The sequence below is a fragment of the Bactrocera tryoni genome, chromosome 3 (genome assembly GCF_016617805.1).
Source record: "Bactrocera tryoni isolate S06 chromosome 3, CSIRO_BtryS06_freeze2, whole genome shotgun sequence".
Taxonomy (NCBI): Eukaryota; Metazoa; Arthropoda; class Insecta; order Diptera; family Tephritidae; genus Bactrocera; species Bactrocera tryoni.
Window position 1 is genome coordinate 60,547,074 of NC_052501.1, and position 23,184 is coordinate 60,570,257.

The window sequence follows — 23,184 nt, forward strand, 5'->3', positions numbered from 1 at the left end:
GGAATTTGTTCGATTAGTTTGTATTACGTTATATGCTATGGTGATTTAATATGAACGCTTCCGACAAATAAGCAGCTTCTTGGTTTATATATGTATGTGTATCGCGTATATATAGACAGACAGATGTATATGGCTAAGACCACCCAAAGCTGATTATTTATGTATATTACATATCTATATACTATGTATATAAAGCCTCTCACATTTCCTTCTGGGTATTGCAAACTTCAGGATATAAAAAATTAATGATTGGATTTGAAGTCAGTGTCAAGATTTTAAAACAGCAGTGTTCATCTATTAATCTCGACTTACCAAAATTGCTTCTAACCTTACATCCACTTAACGATGTTCCGCCGACTATAAGGTATCACCGCTTGGCAAGCTCAGTCAGTAGTATAGTCAACTCAGTTGATGGAAATTTTTTCTAAAATGCTTCTTTAGCTTTCATTTTCTTTTGCTACTTTAATTATTAGGTATACACATACATATATACCAGTATGAATTTATATAAATCTTTATATATAAAAAGTACGTGTCTCGTTGTTTGCCCGTGATGGACTCCTAAACTACTGAACCGATTTTAGTAAAATTTAGCACACTGTGTCCGGTTTGAACCAACTTTGAAGATAGGATAGTAAAAACAATTCATAAATAAAAAAATACAGCGAAAGCTCTATTAAATGGACGCTCTATTAAGCGGATAACTCCAATAACCATGCACATTGTTGATGTTTATTAAGTACAATCTATTAAGTGGACAAATCTATTGACTGAACAGAAAGGTAACCAACATTGAGAAAGCAGTCTTAAATTCGTTATTTTTTCCAATGAAATTTATTTCTATGAACATATTCAAAATTAAATCTCAAACACAATCCCTTAGATTCTTCTACCGACAAAAACGTTTTCTCCTTTATTTGTAAATAAAATTTTCGCTGTAATGAATAGTTTACTATATGAATAATAGTATATAATGTATACCACAGCAACGCGTGGCAGGAACCACTAGTATATTTATATAAAAGAGTATTCCATTAAAGTTGTTCAATAATTTCATGGAAAAATTTTATAACAACAATTTACTTTCGAATCGCGCCAATGGCCTTTAAAATGTCTAGATTTCCTAGGTTACTAACGAGTAAATGCAATCATTCATATGCAAATCCATGTATGGGATGCAGTTTTTATCGTTTTTACCATGAAATCGCTAAAGGCAAGAAAAAGTTGGCTAGCTAAAAATCTAAATTTGCACCAGTTCTAGGAATAGCTAGGCTTACTGATAAGCTTGAAACCTCGAAATCTTTAAGACAATATTTTTTTTAGTTCCAAAGGGTTAGCTAAAAAACTTCCAATTATGTTGAAGTTATAATTTTTTTGGATTTTAATCCATTCACTGAATTTTTTCCTTTTGGTTGTGACCAAAGTTGTAGAATTATGATGCAGTTTACCTCTGTTATTATCCTTCTACAATTCCTTCTCTTTCCTCTTGCCGAAAATTAATTTTTCAATTATTTGACTAAAAATTCTTTTTTCCTTATATTATGTATATGTAGATTACAAAGCCATAGTTTTCTTAACGAGGGCGTGCTAGCACTCGCACGACAATCGAGCCAATGACATCGGAACGGACTGAATTTATATCCGGACTATCCACGCTACGTACACAGGTTGCCTTTTATATTTCGGGATTTTAGAGCAATATTAACCATTGAAAATCTATTTATTGTTTTCAAAACAATTCAATCGATGTGTGAGAGCTCGCATTGTCGTGTTGAAGAGTGATCCGTACAATGGGTACTTGGCAATGTCTTCTCTCGTTTATAAAAATAACCAAAGTGTAGAAGAAACCACGGTAGCTAATTAAAACAAACAAATATACAGCTTGTTACGCACCGGCTCAGCGTGTACTTTTAGATCTTCATGAAGCAATGAATTAAGTACAATTTTTCAGAAAATTTTCTTGTAGAATAAGATTGGTCAATATTAAAATTGGAGCTTGAGCGTAAGACCTATAGCAGAAGATTTCAAGGCGTAAATATTAATGACTAAAAGCAGCAATAAATTTAAAAACCATATTTTGTGAATTCCAAGGTGACTAAAGGGAATAAAAATAAAATGCGAAAGCAGATTCTGGTACTTTGTCGTTACATGAGATCCAATTACGGGTATATTCTTGCCTTCATATAGGTTAGTTTAGGTTAAATAGGTTGATTTCCAGTTGGACTCTTAGGTTCGGATCAAAAAGACCTTCACAAATCGGCAAAGCGCCTCCCAAAAATTGATTGAGACAGCTAATATGAATTCCAGCCAAATCGACAGGTTCGTAAAAAGTATGATAATCAAGATGCTTCAAACTGAATCCGGCGAAAGCCGAACTGTGGAGGAGAAAGTGTCTAGATGTTTCCACATCATTCATAATAATTTTTTTTCATTGAGTTATAAAATTCATAAGAAATGAAAAATTTTCCCAAAAATAGTCAAATTTCAACCGTTAATATCTTTTAAACGGTTGGGTTTACGAAAAAATCATAAGAGACCATATTTTAGAGCATTCTATTTCCTACAAAACCTAATTAACAAGATATTTTTCAAGTAGTTGGAAGCGAGATATAAATTTCTCTATCTGATAATAAGAAAAAAGAGAAAACCGTTAGGCGGAGGACCTTCCCGTTACAATTAAAAACTCATATTTGGAGAGGCTTTCTTAGAGGTGTCTAGGAACCTATTTTTGCGAGTACCAATTGAAAAAAAAAAAAAATTTTAATCACCCTAATGTACATACATATACATATTTCATCTGAGTGATACTACGGAAAATCCCATTTTATTCAAAACAAAATGTAAGCATTAGTTAATTGTTTTTTAAAGATAGCCTTGCATACAATTAATGAAATACCATTAGTGTCAAATTGCCTCCATAAACATTTCATGAGAGTTACATATATGAAATCAGAAGAAATATCCAGAACTAACCAGCATACGTTCGGAAAAGAAATCGAGTAGCTATAGTTGCATGCTTGGAACTAGCTAAAGCCGACGGAGCAGTGGTAGCAACTTCACGTCGCTTCGAAGAGCATCCCTCTGCTGCATACCTGCACCACCTTATAGTCCCCCAGTGCACAATTAGCTGCTCATTCATGCTGCATACCCTCACATACATATGTATGTACTTCATTGAAATGCGTGTCATATTTACACTTTTATTATTATTATTTTTTGCACAATTCTCCAAGTAGTTTGTTTGCTTACACACAAAATATTAAATAGCAAAAAGTTATATAATATTATTCGTTGTAAATTTCCATATGCACTCGCACTGTGGATCAATTGAGCTAGACTTGTGGAATTTTACCAGCCACCAGGCGCAACTAGAAATTAATGAAACAGACCGTCTTTTACACACATGTTGGGCATATACTCATATACATATGTACATAGATATGTACATGGATGAACATATGTGTGGAAATATGTATGTGCAATAGTTCATATGCGATCGTCTGTAGCCCACTCCATAAATGTTCGAGCATATGTCCATACAAACCATACACGCTTCTTTTTCTATGTGCAGCTATTGGAATGGCACAATGAAGGCGACCGTATCAGCTGGCACTGTCTATCCACCCGGTCATTGTCAATTCCAGCCGTTTGCGAAACGCTCTTCTAGAAGAATCCTTAATAGTGGGGCAACCGGACGAGCATCTATAAGCGTGAATGTCAGGCCCACTAAAGAAATAATAAAATAATCCATACAACCGAACTTTCAAAAAGTGTGAGCAAAGCAAAGTGCATGAAAGAACCGAACACAACACATAAATTACTAATGGAGTTGTAAGTGGAAGAAAAGATGGGCATGCAGAAATTTGAACTGAGTACCACGTCTTCTATGCCGCAAACGTATACCACATAAGGTACACGATGGCTTGAGAGTGCATACAATACATTTCTCTGTATAAGCATTCTAGCGCTACTTTAAAGTATAAGGTTGCATAATAATATTTGTATGTATTTAGGTACATGCATACTATACAAGTTTTTGATATCTTACCTTTACGCTTTCCGCATTCGACTTTGCGTCCTTGAAAATGAACCAAAAGCTCTGTAGAACTACTATTTAGAATGCTCAGCGTTCTTGAAAATTCCACCAAAGCTCTGATGAATCATTTAAAATGTTCAGTGTCCTTGAAAGTGCTAGGAAAATACTAGAGAATAATGAAGTATATGCAAGCATATAAGCAAAGCACTTCCAAAGGATAAGCTTTTTGAGAGATATTTTTTGGTTGAGAATACCGACGGTGAGTTTTTATGTGAGAAAGAGAGAGACGATTTTATGATTTATTAAACGAGTTAAAAGCATACCAAATAATTTTTGTAGAAGGTGAAAGTGGTGACCATGTCCAGCGTGGTATTGATCAGACTTACTAACAGGAATAATAGAGGCAATGTTTCAACAGTAGAGTTCTTTGTGTTGAACCCTGTTGGTCTTCTCCAAACAAGTTTACTTAAGGAAAATTATGATACATAGCTGAAACCAGATGACATGGATTAACTACCATATGTACAACAGTCGACTTTTCAGGTAGAATTTAAAGTATTAAAAGAAAGAAAACTCATTAACTTCGCTTGCGCCGAAGTTATAATGCCCTTCAGTCAGTTTGTCAATTTTTATGGCAGCTATGTGTTATAGTGACTCGATTTGAACAATATATGTATTTGGAGACGGCACTAACTTTCTTTCCCTACAATCCCTCTATTACGATTGTTCAGTTTGTATTACAGTTACATATATCCTACATTGGTCCAATAACGTCGGTTCCAACAAATGAGCTGCTTTTTGGGGAGGAAAGGAGGTGTGTACAATTTCAGATCGAAATCTCTAAAACTGAGGGATTGAATTGACTTACAGCTGAGGGCTAATTTGACTCAGCTAGTCACGATAATAATAGGTACCTTATTTAGTTGTTTGTCCAAATTATGAACCTTTCAGTTCCAAATGGCGTAGATAGTCGTATGAGAGCTTCTACTCCTTGTTTCGGTTTGGGAAAGATCTCCAAACGGCAGATGAGATTTTATTTTCCACTCTGATGACCCATTCAAAGAAGTTGAGCATTATACATACAAACACATGTAAATACAATACATGGATCTAATATGAGGTCACATTTACATTCCTTAAGTTAACTTCGTATGAGAGCTTCTACTCCTTGTTTCGGTTTGGGAAAGATCTCCAAACGGCAGATGAGATTTTATTTTCCACTCTGATGACCCATTGAAAGAAGTTGAGCATTATACATACAAACACATGTAAATACAATACATGGATCTAATATGAGGTCACATTTACATTCCTTAAGTTAACTTCGTTGTCCCATTTTTGGAAACTCAATTTTAGTAAAAATTTTTGAAATGTATTGCCCTTTGGCTCAAAACCTGTACTTATATTTAGGTAGACACATACGTACATACATATGTATGTACTTGTATGTGCGAAAAAAAAACAAATTGTTTTGCGAACGACAGACTATTTAGCAAATGCAAAGCCGGCAAAGCGCTGCCACGAGCCAGTAGTGCGGCTGATATCGATGCCGGTACCAAATGTTTAGCGTTTGCTTCAATACGAACATAACAACGTCACACATATTCGCATACAAACGTACGTAGGTATGCCAGAACTCATTGCGAGCATATACACAATTCTACTTATGTACATACATGTATGAATACACATACATATACATATATCATACTATGTATTCTGGCTGCATGAATTAGCGCTTGTATGTGTACGCATGTCTACAAACTTGCAAGCCACGCGATATCCCAATTTGTTGATGGGGGTGTACACTTGGCCCCCCGCATCAGTGTTGTAGCATTGCTTTCTTCGTGATTTTATCGAAGCACACTACCACATGTGCAATCGCTCTGATGGTGGCTATGTCGGCTCTGGAGAACAAGCAAACGCCGGCTGGGGTTCAACATAAATAGGAGCGTATGGTGTCGTGAGAGTTCATTGGTTGAAAAACTGCCAAACTGAGCTGAGCTGTGAGTGGAAAGTAAATTTCGTAACGTCGTAAATCCTTGAAGCGATTTGTGAAAATATTCAATTAAGGACATTTACAATTTTCAAAGACTAAAACCACTGCAATTGCTTTTGCGATTTCTGCACGTTTAATACATCGCTAGACTTGTGTAAAAACACAGATCAATTAGACTTTATATTCAAACGAATATATAAATAGACAAGAGCAATTAAGCCAATTTTATTAACTGAAATAATTCAATAACAAAATACAATATGAAAGTGGACACTGCTACATTGGAAGTGATTTCGCCAAAAGTGCAAATCAGCGAGAACTACATCGAGACCGATTATGAGTACCAGACGTCGCATGTTAAACGTAGTGCCAATGACAAAATTCAGGTGAGTGACACATAATAAAATAGGCTTGTGCGAAAAATGAGGGGATTGGAGGAAATAAATGAAAAAAAATCCATAGATATGTATGAAAATGTGAAAAATATTGTAATTATCAGATAATTAAGTTTTGCTTTTAGCGAAAAAAATTCACTCTTGTGTATATCCACGTTGAGGATTACTCACATTTGTTCATAAATTCACTGCTCAATATCGTACCTATCGAATTATGTAAATACTATAACATTATTTTGTCTTCATGTGTATCATTGACTGAGTGATTATTGATTTTTCTATAATTTCATACGTGTACATATGCTTATGTGTGCAAAAATATACATTATGTGTCAGTGAAATAGCTACACGTCAAAAATATTTGGCTTCTAGACCATTTTAGAGAGCCGTAAGAAAATTAAAGTGCATTTGATTTCTTTTGGTCATAATAAATTAAATAATATATTTTTATACATATGTTATTTTCGACGACCTTTATTTTCTTACCAAAAAATTATTGAATAAATTTATAAATTTTCGAATTTTTATCCAGGGTATATTATCTTTTTAGGTATATATGTACATAAGTATATAAAAAGACCAATGTGACGAGCTCCGGCGATTTAGCCATGCCTGTCTGTACACGAACTAATCTCTCAGTTTTTGAGATATCGATGTGAGGTTTTACACGCATACTTTTCTCTGCTAGAAGTTGTGTCTATTTTTCGGAACCATCAATATCCGACCACTATAGTATACATATAACTACTATACAAACTAACTGTCCAAGACAAGTCTACAAGCTCCAAAGAAATTGTTCATACCTACTTATACTTTTATTCTCTTTTATGTTACGTTTCTTTTATATTATAGCTTCGGTGCAGTTGAAGTCAACACTTTTGTTTTGTTCTTGTTTATTTTATTTACATTTCGATTTCAGTAGTAGTTTACAGTCATTTTGCGATTGTTAATTTTGGGTTGCTATATCCGGATTTTTTGTGTTGTAGTCAATGGGTGTAGGGTTCGAATCACCACATTTACTAAAATGACAAAAATGGCTGTATGTGACGGAAACTTTTTGAACTCAAATTCGTAATCAAGACACCTCAAATAGCCCACAGACCTCTATACATATCAGTATCATATGTTTCCTTCTTATTGTATTTGTTGCGTAGTATAACCTTTGTCGATTATTTTTAATTATTTATTGATCTGAAGCTTTCCATTTTATAGATTTAAGTAGATTTTCTGTTATTCGTGGTGGAGGCGAATTTAACAAAAAAGAAATCATCAAAATCGGTCCAGTTGTTCTTGAGTTATAAACGGTGTAACTAACACATTATTAATGTGTCCCAGCAATTCGATTATGGTGAATTATTGACAGCATACATATGTATGTATATGGGTTGTCAATACATTTGTATTGCTGTTAAATTTCCGACGTAAAAAATATTTTTGTACAATTAACCGCAGTTTTTGGTTCTGGCTTTGAGAACTTTTGAAGCTTTTTAACTTTGGAAATTTAATTTTTACGTGCATTTTTCCGCGCTCTCAGAAATTTCATATCAAAACACACCTAATTGTATATGCTACATACAAAGCATTAATAATACATATGTACATGTGTATGAACATTTGTACATGCAATAAAAATATAATTTACGACTAGACTATTTCGTGCGAAATACGACGCTTTTAATATCATTATATAAATTACATGCGTATAAGAATTTCTTACGTACATACATACATATGTATGTATATAGGAAAAAAATCTCGCAAACAACAATTTTCTGAAGATGCATTTTGTGGGAATAACATACATATACTTATGTATGTAAATAGCCCACCCTAACATGAGTTAACTAAAGCGCCAGTGCTATCCCTTTCCTTGCCTTCACAACTTCCAGTCCAATGTACTCAGCTGAGCTGATACATGAGGAAATGTAGTAGCTGCATGCTCAATATAAAGCTGACTATATACTTATAACAAATATTGTTGTGTACAAACATATATAAGTACATAGCATTCTATAAGTTAAGTATGAATAATACTACGAGTATGAAGACCTGCCGCCACTTAAACAACCCACAACTTACCGCGCATGCGTTATAGTAAAAGTGAAAAGTGCGACTGGAAGTATACTCGTTTATGTAGTAGTAAAAGTCTATATATTAGGAGCGGTTTGTGCATGGTGTGGGAGAGCTTTTCGGCGCAGTGTTAGCGGTGCGTTTTGTTTTGATCAGCTGTTGCTTTGTTGCATGCCACCAAGTAGTTTCTTTTTCCAGCCAAACGGTGTTGGCGAGTTCACGTTCAAGGTCGATGAGCGTTCGTATTTGGGTGAGAGCGAAAAGTCAATAATGCACATGCTAGCTCACCTACGCACATGGCGATTATATGGCTTGTTTTTCCTGCGGAAAATTGTGTCAATTATGCAATTGAAATTTTGCAGAAAAGCTTGTGGATGAACTTTTTTACCCTGAACAGTGTATATTAAGGTTACTACAAAGTTTGGAACACTCTTATAAAATATGTAGATAGTATGAAATTCATCAGCGTAACGAGCTTAGTCGATTTAGACATGTCCGTTTGTTAGTTAGTCTGTATGTAGTATACTAGTCTAGTAAATTTTTGAGATATAGATTTGAAATATTGTACACGTCTTTTTCTCCTCAAGAAGCTGCTCACTTAGCTATAGATTATAGCTGCCATGCAAACTGACCGATAAAGATCTATTTATTATATGGAAATTTTTTTGATCTGTGAGGGATATTATAGCTTCCGTCCAACCGAAGTTAACGTTTTTTTTCTTGTTTAAATTTTTAGTGGAAATATATACTCAAAAATATATTAGGCGCTTTCCTTCAAATCAAAATAATCTACTGACGTTTGACGTTTGTTCGACAATTTTTGTAGATAACATACTTACATACATACGTAGTTGTTAGACACAGTTCTATGTCGTTGTATCGGCAGATATTAGCCTAAATAGGTTTGGTGTATGTGGGTATGTCGCTGAAGTTACTGCAACTGACCAGAAATAAATCTCGGTTCATTCCAATCAAAGATGAAATTGTAATATGATGTAAAATTTTCTCAGTATTTTAGATATGAAAATTTGCACACGTCGGAACCACCGATATCTGTCTACTGAAGTATATAGCTGCCATACAAACTGAACAATCAAAATCAAGTTCATACGTGGAAGCTGTTTTATTTGTGAAGGGCATTATAGCTTCACTGCAGCCGAAGTTAATTTTTTTTATTGATTACTTATATTAGTGCAAATACTAAAACATTAATTTCAAGGTGATAATTTCCTTTCCATTAGTTAAATAAATCTAGATTAAATACTGTGAAATTAAGAAGAGTAAAGTTTAATGTCATTACTTTCGAAAGTCTTTTCAGAGAAAATATAGTACACATTTACTTAAGAAAGATTATCATATTTGTGTTATACTATTACTAATTAGAAACGCTACATATTTTGAAGTAGATGATTTTATTTTCCAATAAATCACATATTTATACTGTATTTTCACTTATTTTATTGAAACCTATGTTAAACTTAAACTCTAATAGTAAAAATTTTGTTTAAATTTGTTTTTGTTTTGGAGATTTTAACAAAAACATGTGGAATCAACGATTTAAGTGCGACAACTAATTTGAAACGAAAATATTTTATAAGCAAAAAATAATGATATTACAAAAATGTGCTTACTTTCAGTTAGTATTTTGTTGCTTAACCCTTATACTATTATATGACTCCACATCCACTGCAAATTGACGTTATTGGACTCTGACAGCGTACCGCTGGTATATTTTTGGTACTAAAGGCTTTTTTAACATCACACCAGGGCTGAACGATGGCAATTCCAAAACATTGATGGAATTTTCATCAAAACACTTTTGTGTCAACTTCGCCGCATACTTTGCATCGTTATCTTGTTGGAATTTCCATATAACAGGCAAATTTTCCTCTGCTCATGGCATCATGACATTTTTCAGGATGTCGACGTATTTCACCTTGTTTAAAATTCCATCAATTTTATGGAGTGTACCAACACAACACCAAATAAAACATCCCCACAACATGAAAGATCCTCAAGCATACTTCACTTCGCATGAAATATGTATAGCGGGAATAAAATTTTTGATTGATTAGACGGCGAACATATCTTCGACCATCAAGACCTTTGCGACTAATTTTTGTTACATCGCTCCAAACGACATAACTCTTCTTCTTCTTAATTGGCGTAGACACCGCTTACGCGATTATAGCCTAGTTAACAACAGCGCGCCAGTCGTTTCTTCTTTTCGCTACGTGGCGCCAATTGGATATTCCAAACGTAGCCAGGTCCTTCTCCACTTGGTCCTTCTAACGGAGTGGAGGTCTTCCTCTTCCTCTGCTTCCCCCGGCGGGTACTGCGTCGAATACTTTCAGAGCTGGAGTGTTTTCATCCATCCAGACAACATGACCTAGCCAGCGTAGCCGCTGTCTTTTTATTCGCTGAACTATGTCAATGTCATCGTATATCTCGTACAGCTCATCGTTCCATCGAATGCGATATTCGCCGTGGCCAACGCGCAAAGGACCATAAATCTTTCGCAGAACTTTTCTCTCAAAAACTCGCAACGTCGACTCATCAGTTGTTGACATCGTCCAAGCCTCTGCACCGTATAGCAGGACGGGAATTATGAGTGACTTGATATCAATATCATCGGCATACGCCAGCAGCTGTACACCCTTATAAAAGATGGTACCTTCTCTATTTAGCTCTGCAGCTCGAACTATTTTCTCCAGAAGGAGGTTGAAGAAATCGCACGATAGGGAATCACCTTGTCTGAAACCTCGTTTGGTATCGAACGGCTCGGAGAGGTCCTTCCCGATTCTGACGGAGCTTTTCGTGTTACTCAACGTCAGTTTACACAGCCGTATTAGTTTTGCGGGGATACCAAATTCAGACATCGCGGCATAAAGGCAGCTCCTTTTCGTGCTGTCGAAAGCAGCTTTGAAATCGACGAAGAGGTGGTGTGTGTCGATTCTTCTTTCACGGGTCTTTTCCAAGATTTGGCGCATGGTGAATATCTGGTCGGTTGTTGATTTTCCAGGTCTAAAGCCACACTGATAAGGTCCAATCAGCTTGTTGACGGTGGGCTTTAATCTTTCACACAATACGCTCGATAGAACCTTATATGCGATGTTGAGGAGGCTAATCCCACGGTAGTTGGCGCAGATTGTGGGGTCTCCTTTTTATGGATTGGGCATAGCACATTTAAATTCCAATCGTTGGGCATGCTTTCGTCCGACCATATTTTACAAAGAAGCTGATGCATGCTCCTTATCAGTTCTTCGCCGCCGTGTTTGAATAGCTCGGCCGGCAATCCGTCGGCCCCTGCCGCTTTGTTGTTTTTCAGGCGGGCAATTGCTATTCGAACTTCTTCATGGTCGGGTAATGGAACGTCTGCTCCATCGTCATCGATTGGGGAATCGGGTTCGCCTTCTCCTGGTGTTGTGCATTCGCTGCCATTCAGCAGGTTGGAGAAGTGTTCCCTCCATAATTTAAGTATGCTCTGGGCATCGGTGACTAGATCACCTTTGGGGTTTCTACAAGAGTATGCTCCGGTCTTGAAACCTTCTGTAAGCCGCCACATTTTTTCGTAGAATTTTCGAGCATTACCCCTGTCGGCCAGCTTATCAAGCTCTTCGTACTCACGCATTTCGGCTTCCTTCTTTTTCTGTCTACAAATGTGTCTCGCTTCCCTCTTCAACTCTCGGTATCTATCCCATCCCGCACGTGTTGTGGTCGATCGTAACATTGCGAGGTAGGCAGCCTGTTTTCTCTCCGCTGCGACACGGCACTCTTCGTCGTACCAGCTGTTCTTTTGCACTTTCCGAAAACCAATGGTTTCGGTTGCAGCTGTACGTAAGAAGTTTGAAATGCCGTCCCACAGTTCCCTTATACCGAGTTGTTGACGAGTGCTCTCAGAGAGCAAGAGTGCAAGCCGAGTAGAGAATCGTTCGGCTGTCTGTTGTGATTGCAGCTTCTCGACGCCGAACCTTCCTTGTGTTTGTTGGCGTGCGTTTTTCGCTGCACAGAGGCGGGTGCGAATCTTAGCTGCAACAAGATAGTGGTCCGAGTCGATGTTAGGTCCTCGGAGCGCACGCACATCTAAAACACTGGAGACGTGTCTTCCGTCTATCACAACATGATCGATCTGGTTGGTAGTTTTTCGATCCGGAGACAGCCAGGTAGCTTGATGAATCTTCTTATGCTGGAATCTAGTACTACAGATAACCATATTTCGGGCCCCGGCGAAGTCGATCAGCCTCAACCCATTTGGGGATGTTTCATCGTGGAGGCTGAATTTACCGACCGTAGTACCAAAGATACCTTCTTTGCCCACCCTGGCGTTAAAATCGCCAAGCACGATTTTGACATCGTGGCGGGGGCATCTCTCATAAGTGCGCTCCAAGCACTCATAAAAGGCATCCTTCTCTTCCGTCGGGGCGTGGGCGCAAATCAGCGATATGTTGAAGAACCTCGCTTTGATGGGGATTGTGGCTAGACGTTCATTAACCGGAGTGAATGACAGTACTCGGCGACGAAGTCTCTCTCCCACCACGAATCCCACACCAAACTTGCGTTCCTTTATATGGCCACTGTAGTAAATGCCACAAGGACCTACTCGTCTTTGTCCTTGTCCCGTCCATCGCATTTCTTGGACGGCGGTGATGTCAGCCTTTATTTTCACGAGGACATCAACCAGCTGGGCAGCGGCACCTTCCCAATTAAGGGACCGGACATTCCAGGTGCATGCCCTTAAATCGTAGTCCTTATTCCGTTTGCCGTGGTCGTCATCAAAAGGGGGGTCTCTCATCCGAGGCTGGTTGTTACTGTTCATTGGGGGTGTTTTTTTACGTGGCGGGTCCCAAACCCAGCGCACAACCCTATGTAGGGGATATTTCGCCTTCTCACTTTAGCTCGCCTTCAAACGGATGTTCTTAGGCTACCCAGAGGATACTTGGTCCAAGACCGGAAGTAGTGAGCTGCTTGAGTCATATGTAAAAGAATCGTTTCTGGCCACTCCCAAGTGAATGGCGATCAGAGAACTTTCCTCACTTGCGTGAACTTCTACACATGACTCCATCCTCGACATAACTCCATTGATTTATCAAAGTCTACGCGTCGTTTCCTATGAATTTTAGTCAGAATTGGTTTCCTACGTGCTGCCCTGCCGTGAAGTCCAGATACGACCAAACTCCGGAAAATTGTTTTCTTGGATATTTGTACATTATATTTGTCTTGAATTTCAATGAGAATGTCAGTGGAACTCATTTTTTTTTTGGGTCTCCTCGGGAGATAGTAGTAAATCTGCGGTATATTTCTGTTGAAGTTTTTCGGGTTTTTCTTTGCGTGCAATATTGAAAATAGTTTTCTGTATATACTTAAGGACATTCAAAAACAATTTTTTTTTTTGAGCATTTGACCTTATTCGAAATTTCTTTGGATATCTTTCCAGACCGACGAAGGTCAAAAATGTAGCTGCGAAGGGTAGGTGTACAGCTGCAGCTTTTCCTTATTAAAAAACTTGAGTAATATATTTTAATATATTTTAAACCACTACTTTGAAACACACACAACAATATTCTCAGTCACTTTTTTGACACCGGAATTTATTGTCTTGGCGAAAATGATCAATGAGATCAATGATTAAAGGAAGTCAGCAAAAACAGTCTATGGTATATTGAATAATAATGCTATACAATATCATTTGAACTATGTAAAGAGTAAAAAGTTGGTATAATCACAATAAATACTGTACTTGTATCAATTATACGACTTCAACTGAATAATTGTGGTTTTTCTGTCTTTTCCATTAACAAAGATGCTATAACTCCGTTTTAAATTAAAAGCTTCTACAGCTTGTAGTGTATTTGAAAACCCAAATCTAAAACTGAATTTTATCCGAAAAGAGGGACCTCCCTTTTTCTGAAATACACTCAGAAATTTGCCTACGATGTTTTCGTAAACCTAACTTAAAGGATATTAACGGTCGAAGTGTGATTATTTTATGGCAATTTTGTTTTCTTATGAATTGTATAACTCAAGGAAAAGAAATCATTATAAATTAGAAAGCTCATAGTTTAGTAGAAAATTAAGTGCTCTACAAACATTGCCTCTTATAATACAAAAAATATATAAAAATATGTATGTGATGCATTGATGTTTGACGAAAAATATCTCTTAAACGCTTAACTTAATCGAAAAATTACCATAAAAAAATTACTCACAGTACAAAGCGAAAATTTTTGAGTCTTTTACCCACCCTAATGTACATACATATGTATGTATGTACAATATATCATTGACTATATAAATAATACATTTTCAACACGCAACCGAACATATCGTATTTGTTCAAAACTGTACAAAAATGCCGGCCGGCCCCCACGCTTGCTCATTAATAATCAGGCGATAATTTTGTGGCGCTACTTTCCACTTTAATTGGCAAAATATGTGCATACTTATGTATGTTTGGATATACATATGTATATTTAATACAGACAACAGTAGATACATACATACAAATGTGTCAGAATGATATCTGCTGTTTGCAAGTTCTAATTTTTGCCAAAAAATTATCTTTTTTTATCATATGCATTAAAAATATAATTGTATTCGCTTTTACAGTTGCTTTTATAAATTAAAGTAGATACGACTGTTTCGTCTTAAAAAAACACTAAGCCAATTTTTGACAACATCTCCAACCTTTTTTAAGAATTCTTCCACAACCAAAACCATTTATATTTATGTAGGTATTTCTGTCTTTTTGTTACTGCTTTTTATTAGTAGTTTGAGCTCAACCGAAGAGCTAAATATTTAGTACGTAAGAGCATATATACTCAAACGCATACCTATAGTAGTGGGTCCTAATGGAATACTTGTATACACGTGACGCCACAATTGCATAGCTACATACATATGTACATTTATTTATACAAATATGTATGTAACGATATTTTGTTCTTTACTACCGGTTGCGGATTGGTACACGTCGTTGTTGAGAATTTGTTAAAAGAAAGAATGAAAATAAAAATAAAATAACTTCTTGAGCTAAGAACGCTTCTATATTCTAAGAGAGCAATAAGTTTTATGTGTTTGGCACATGTTCCGTTACACATGAGAACGATTGGGGTCGAGATATTAATCAGGTTTCCACGATTTAAGGCCCGATTTGAACAACTTCTTTTTATGCCCTGAACAGGGTATATTAGGTTTGCCACGAAGTGCGTAACATCCAAAAGAAAACTCGCATATCTTACCAAGTATACATACATACATATATTCGTAAATTATTGATCGAGCTGAGTCGATTTAAACAGATCCATTTGTCAGTCTGTCGGTCTGTATGTGTGCGAACTAGTCGCTCGCTTTTTTGCAGATATCACTGTGAAATCTGACCATTTGTCGGAATCATCGATATTGAACCATTATAGGATATATAATAGCTGCGTTATAAACTGATCGATCAGATCCGGCCAATTTCGATTCAAATTATTTCAGGATTTTATCTGCCAATAACAACATTGATTTGAATCAAGCTTTTTTTCTTGGAAAACTTCTTTTATTTGGCTAAATATCTTTTCGAAATTTAGCACGGATTATTCTCTAAGACAACGCTACAACCTCCGAACATATTGTTCAGATTGGACCACTTTAGACTGTCGCTGCAATTCAAACCGACAGATCAAAGTCAAGATTAAGATCTGTTAATAACCTGAATTTAGCATTAGTAACGGGTGCCAATGGTATACTTACTTTATATAGTATACCTATGAGTTGGAAAATAAAGCACTGATTTTCGCACGTTATAAAATATTTATTTCACTGTAGTATCACAATAGAATCTTATTTTATTCTTATTTATTGTATGTATCGAAATTCCAAGGTTGGACACTGTTGGCGAACTCGATACTTCACGGCACTTTTCGAGTTGATAAAAAGAAAGAAATTGCGGTGATGGTTGCGGTTAAATAAAAATTAAGAAGACTGAATATCACGGACGACTGTCTTGCCTTACGGATGAAACGGATCAGAGCGAATCCCGGTCGGAGCCATCTCTTTTGATGGTTGATTTGGTTTGGGTGGTGAATATTAGCTGACATTACGAGTCGTCTCGTTAATAATCGTATGGTTGTTGTGTTGTAGTAATGACGTAGTAAAACGTGTGTGTGTATTGGGGTATGCTGTGAGCTGTTGTGTGATGAGGTGTTGTGACGTGACGTGATGTGTGGTGCTGCAGAACGCTCATAGCTCATGTGAACAAGCATGAAGTTTTTTTATTTCCAACAACGTGACTAGAACTAGTAAAACGCTTTCCGTTGGATGTAAACCGTTACGTTACTTTAGACTGTAACTGCAATTCAAACCGACTAATCAAATTCAAGCTATAGATCTGTTAATAACCTTAATTTGGCATGCCGTTTTTTATTTCCAACAACGTGACTAGAACTAGTAAAACACTTTCCGTTAGATGCAAACCGTTACGTTTTCAGATTTAGTAGTTCATATATAGTACATACATATGTATGTAGTTTCTATAAAAAAAATGCAGGGTGTATAGTATAGCTTCGGTGCAGTACAAGTTAATATTCGTCTTTGGTTATGTATATATTATGTAGGTATCGTATGTATGTATGTACCATAAAATATTATATAAGCAAACCTGCTATAAAATACGACGAAAACGACAGTTTAATACATGAGAGATACGAGTTTTTTGTTTGAAATCATACAATACATTCTGCAAAAGTAAACATTTGAAAACTGGTTCTTGCTTACTTTCCTTACCATAGTATAACGTTCAACTATAATTCAGTTATATGTCCTTCTTCCTGCTTCTTTAAGGCCTATCTACAAAATAATGTTATTCACCTCTTCACACGAATGTTTCAATTACCACGGTTAAGTTTTCTACATTATTAATTTGAAACACATTCACGCATTGGGACTCAGAAATAACACTCGAAGATTCATTTAAATATTTGCTTAAAAGAATTGGGATACAGGGTTTGTCCGAAAACTAATAGGACTGAGTCGATTTAAAAAAAATTTATTGAACCAGTTATAATTCTTTAAAAACTTTCAAAATAGGCTCTTTCTGCGTCGATGCAGCACTGCCAGCACGACTTCCAAGCGATGAAGGCGTCACGGAAGGCTTTCTCCGGAATAGCCTTGAGAACCGAGGTGCATCCTGCTTGGTTCCCCTCTGTCGTCTCAAAATGCTTGTCTTTCATCGGCCTTTCCAGGTAAGGGCGGCCACATCTGGGCTGTAGGGCGGTTGCGGAGGCATTGGGATGCCGGCCTTGGTTAGGTTGCTGTTCACAAGAAAGGCAATGTGAACCGGGGCGTTGTCGCGGTGTAACTTCCAATCGGCTGCGATGTCTTGTCGGACCCGATTAACCCTTCGTGTAACTCTCTTGAAGACTTTCACGTAGAACTTGTTGTTGACGGTTTGTCCAGGAGGAACAAATTCGTGGTGAACGATGCCTTTGATGCCAAAAAAGACAAGGAGTCCTTCCGTCCGTGCAAGCTGTAACTTGAGTAGAAATTGAAATATATCGATGACACTTAGTATGTAGGTTCCTCAGTACAAAAAAAAAATACTAGTTCGTAGATTGGCGTAATCGGACCACTGCCACGCCCACAAATCGCCATTAACCGAATAAAGTGCCATAACTAATCACTAAATTAAGATATAAAGCTGTAATTTGGTACAAAGGATCGCAGTAGCAAGGGGTACCTGTGTGTGTGATAACCCCAGTAACGGTACTGTTAAAAACTACTAAAAGCAATAATTAACTACGCCAGAGAAGCAAAAATTTGCTGTCAGGATGGTATGTCAAGGCTTTATTGGGGCCAGGGTAAAAATTGGACGATGCGTGGCACCGCCTACTTTTGGGTGAAATCCCATATCTCGGGACCCGACTGACCGATTTAGTACATGGCACGTGAAAATGGACGAAATCGGACAACAACTACGCCTACTTTCCATATAGCACAATTTTAAATTACACAAAATAAATTACAAAAATATTAACTACACAAATCCATAAGCAATTAATATAACGGGATAAAACTTTGCACGAATAATGTCTTTAGTGTGTGCCATCTTATGACCAAATAATTGTTTAAATTCAATAGAAACTGTTCAAGTCCTAGGGGTACCGAATATATAGACCCCGGTACCTATAGTTGACTTTTGAATGAAAATGTCGGTCAATGTGTGCTATATGTAACTGAAATAAAGGGATAATCCTTTGCGTAGAATGGCATGTCTGTATGTCCAAAATAGGCTGAATCGAACCAATATGGGGGCTATACTTAATATAAAGATTTTCGAACTTCCAGGTGACTTAGTAGCGAATATATCGGTCAGTATGTGAGTTATCCTAATGAAAATATGAGAGCGTACTTTATTAATAACAGTGTATCTTTGTGCCGAAAATAGATACATTTTAGCGAAAACTTGGCATAGCCCTTATATGAATGGTTTTACACCTTAAAGTATTTCCCCGGCTTTGATTCTTGCAAGTTGTAAGAGTATAAAATGTTCGGTTTCACCCGAACTTAGCCCGTCCTTACTTGTTTTTGCTTTTTGCAATTTATAAGAACCTTTAAGCACTTAAGTAATGAAATTAAGAAGTATACAATCTCTGTAAAAGCTGAAAATTTTTTATTTCAAATCTCTATGAATCGTCTTTTGATCTCGTTGCAGGTATACCCTGAGTCAGCTGCACTGAAGATCCGCACCGATCGGCGTGTGCCGAAATTGGGTTTAATGCTCGTCGGTTGGGGTGGCAATAATGGTTCCACACTAACAGCTGCCTTGGAGGCTAATCGGCGTCAATTGCAATGGCGTAAACGTACTGGCATTCAAAAGGCCAATTGGTTTGGTTCCATTACACAGGCATCTACTGTACTAATTGGCTCCGATGAAGATGGCAAGGATGTGCATTTGCCGATGAAGGATCTCGTACCCATGGTTAATCCCGATGATATTGTTGTTGATGGTTGGGACATTAGTTCGGCGAATATTGGCGATGCTATGCAACGTGCGCAGGTATTGGATGTCGAGCTGCAAGATCAACTTTACAAGCATTTGTCAACGCTTCAGCCACGTCCATCAATTTACGATCCAGATTTTATCGCGGCTAATCAGTCGGATCGCGCCGATAATCTAATTAAGGGTACTAAATTTGAGCAATACGAACAATTGCGTCGTGATATACGCGATTTTAAGCAAAAGTCTGGTGTCGATACGGTACTCGTATTGTGGACTGCGAATACAGAACGTTTCTGTGATGTAAAAGAAGGGCTAAATTCCACCATGGCTGAGTTGGAGGCATCTTTGAAGGCGAATAAGGCAGAGATATCGCCATCTACTATTTTTGCAATGGCCAGCATTGATGAAGGTGTAAGTGGCAGCATTTTCCCTATGGCATTAGTACTTATTAAAACAATATTTCTTTGATTTTGCAGTGTACCTATATAAATGGCTCCCCGCAAAACACTTTTGTACCTGGTCTAGTTGAATTGGCGGAACATAAGGGTGTCTTCATTGCCGGCGACGATTTCAAATCGGGACAGACTAAACTAAAGTCGGTGTTGGTCGACTTTTTGGTGAGCGCCGGCATTAAGCCAGTATCCATTGTCAGCTACAACCATTTGGGTAATAATGATGGCAAGAACTTGTCAGCGCCACAGCAATTCCGCTCTAAAGAGGTGTGTGTAGTGTTGAAGATATTAATTTTTTTTACCAAAAATTATATTGCTTTTATAAATTAACTCTTTATGCTTTCTGTTATAGATTTCCAAGAGTAACGTGGTCGACGATATGGTCGAATCCAACGATGTGCTTTACAAACCCAATGAGCATCCCGATCATGTGGTCGTCATCAAATATGTACCCTATGTGGGCGATAGCAAGCGTGCCATGGATGAATACACCTCGGAAATTATGATGGGCGGTCATAATACGCTCGTCATACACAACACCTGTGAGGATTCACTACTTGCAACACCGCTTATACTGGATCTGGTTATTCTCGGTGAATTATGTTCACGCATACAGATCAAGAGCAATGAGCGTGCAGACGCACCTTGGGTCTCATTCAAACCAGTTCTCTCGCTGCTCAGCTACCTATGCAAGGCACCGTTGGTGCCACGTGGCACACAAGTGGTGAACTCTCTCTTCCGCCAACGTTCGGCCATTGAGAATATCTTACGCAGTTGCATTGGTTTGCCACCCAATTCACACATGATGTTGGAGCAACGTTTCGATTTTGCGTCGATTACCAATGAGCCCCCAGCAAAGAAATTGAAGAGCGTGTCAAATGGTTGTGCCACTGAATTGAATGGCAAATCTGCCAAAGTGTCAGCTGTAGCGTCTAAAGGCCACTATGCCAATGGCAATGCGAATGGTCATACGAATGGTCTCACTCATTAGGCGCTCATTTGCAGGAGCGCTCAAGAAAGCCAATGTTTGTAGGGGAAGACTAAATTATGCGGCAACGTTGTTGGTAGTGCATAGGAATACTATTTAGTTAATAGTAAATATAAGATCGGTGTGAGACATTCCCTAAATATTATCCCACCTTTGGCGCATAATTATATTGACACTGACTCCTGCTCATTTTAGACGGCACTTTAGTGACAATTTATACCGTAGTTTAGTTATATGTAGTTTATAATGCACTTTTAATATTGTATTTGCAAACATACATAAGAATATAGCTGTAAAATATATATAAACAATAACAAATAAATATCCTAGACAATAATTTTTGATCGAGGAAATGAAATGAATGACCAATGTTATTTGAGATAGCTCATTAAATATCGAAATAAAAAAAAAATTAATTATAGTGTTGATCGAAAAACTAAACAAATTAAATGTGCTTAAAACAAAAACAAAGATAATATTCGAAAATTCGTTTGGGAACTCTTTACAGTTTTTTATCAAGTATTTTGAAAAACCACTTTACTGATTTTAATTACAGTGTTAAAAACGAAAGCATTTATAAAAATATTTTTATAAATAAATAACGTTAAAAAATAATTTTATTACGTGTATATTTTTTTGTGTGAAAATCAATTTCTATTATAGTTGGTTGGTTTTTATAATTAGAGCTTGGCAATAAATAAAAATATATATTTTGTTAGATTTTATAATTGAAAAATGTATCAAAATATATATTTTTATTGCACTTTTTTTGAATAACTTTCCCACTTTGCGAGAATTCAACCGACGGAAATCAAAGGCAGATTTGTTTGGTTGTCGGAATTGCAAATCAATTCTGATTTTCAATGACGTCACAGAATCTGAGTATTTTCCTCTTTTTGTACCAATATTCGAATCAAACAAAATGTGACAAAACTTGCAAGTGAATAATTTTGGAAGCTATTCTATTACAGTTTACAATGAGTTCGAATGCTTTATTGGAAGAAGAAAGCAATGAAAAATTAATATATTAAGAGATCACAGTAATACAGTTGATGCTCTAGGAGAATCGTAATGTGAAATTTAGCTTGCGTTGCATTTTGCTTTATTTCTGATAACAAAACTTATGAAATTGGTTACTTTGTCACAAAAAACCGATTCAATTTCTGTTTCGAGCATCAAACCAATAGTATCGGACCGCTCGTCTAGCTAAAACTGCGATTGTATTTCCAATAAGGAACGTTTGATCATAGAACCCTTGAACGATGTGTGGGGGGATCTTAAAAATTGCCCTAGTAAAATCATATGAAAAAATCGTCATTCAGAGATATAGAAGTGTAAATAAATATTCTAATGGCATAAGGCAAAAAAACTAAAAAAAAGAACTAAAAAGAAGATCGGATATAATCAACACTTTGGCGACATGTTTTTATTGCCCTGCAGTACTGGAGGTGGTGATTGTCCATACGGGAAGTGCTTAACCTCATTGCTTACTATACTGGCTATTTGGTAACCGGACGTCAAAACACCTACTAACTGGATCCTACATGGGTACTTACGTGAGTGATCCTATGGTAAGCGAACGACGAGCCACCTTGTAAGAAAATTTATGCGTTTGAAATCGAAAGCGAAAAGTAACGGCTAGGCATAGCATTTGTTTTTGATATTGTATGACATATGTAGGTTAAATTAAAAGAAGAATAATTTGATCGCTATTTGTTTACCGCCTTCAATGCACCATTCCTGAATTTACAGAAACTTTTATAACGCATCGAACTGTTTGTTATGCTCTTGCAACCGGTTGCTAGAGTATTATAGTTTTGTTCACTAAAACTAATCGAGATGGATATAGAGTTATTATATATATATGTAAAAGATCAGGGTGACGAGAAAAGTTGAAATCCGGTTGACTGTCTGTCCGTTCGTCCGTTAGTGCAAGCTGTAACTTGAGTGAAAATTGAGATATCCTGATGAAACTTGGTATGCAGGTTTCTTAGTACAAAAAAAAGTTTGTAGATGGGCGTAATGGAACCACTGCCACGCCCACAAATCGGGAGTAACCGAAAACTATATGTTTTGTGCCATAACTAAACGCTAAATTAAGATATAAAACTCATATTTGGCACAGGGGATCGCAGTTGCTATATATGTATCTCCTTAACCAGTAAAGATACAACAATCAAATCCGCTTAGCACGATTATTACAAGAACTTCTACCTATAATGTAAAAACGATGCAAGCCCCGTTCACTCCCCATACAACGGTA

The 23,184-nt window shown here is 36.9% G+C and overlaps 1 protein-coding gene across 1 annotated transcript; it reads left to right on the top strand.

The window, feature by feature from the left end:
• Nucleotides 1-5,994: 5,994 nt before the first annotated feature.
• LOC120771002 (inositol-3-phosphate synthase) lies at nt 5,995-21,283 on the top strand. Its single transcript, XM_040098761.1, has 4 exons — nt 5,995-6,421; nt 19,194-19,892; nt 19,958-20,200; nt 20,286-21,283. The coding sequence occupies exons 1-4, from the start codon at nt 6,296-6,298 to the stop codon at nt 20,922-20,924; spliced, it is 1,707 nt and encodes a 568-aa protein (XP_039954695.1). The 5' UTR covers nt 5,995-6,295; the 3' UTR covers nt 20,925-21,283.
• The last annotated feature ends 1,901 nt before the right edge of the window (nt 21,284-23,184 follow it).

Bases quoted from the DNA above. Each gene is read 5' to 3' on its own strand.
- LOC120771002 (XM_040098761.1), top strand. From the start codon at position 6,296: ATGAAAGTGGACACTGCTACATTGGAAGTGATTTCGCCAAAAGTGCAA. The intron at 6,422-19,193 runs GTGAGTGACACA...ATCTCGTTGCAG, and splicing joins GTGCCAATGACAAAATTCAG to GTATACCCTGAGTCAGCTGC. The intron at 19,893-19,957 runs GTAAGTGGCAGC...TTGATTTTGCAG, and splicing joins TGGCCAGCATTGATGAAGGT to TGTACCTATATAAATGGCTC.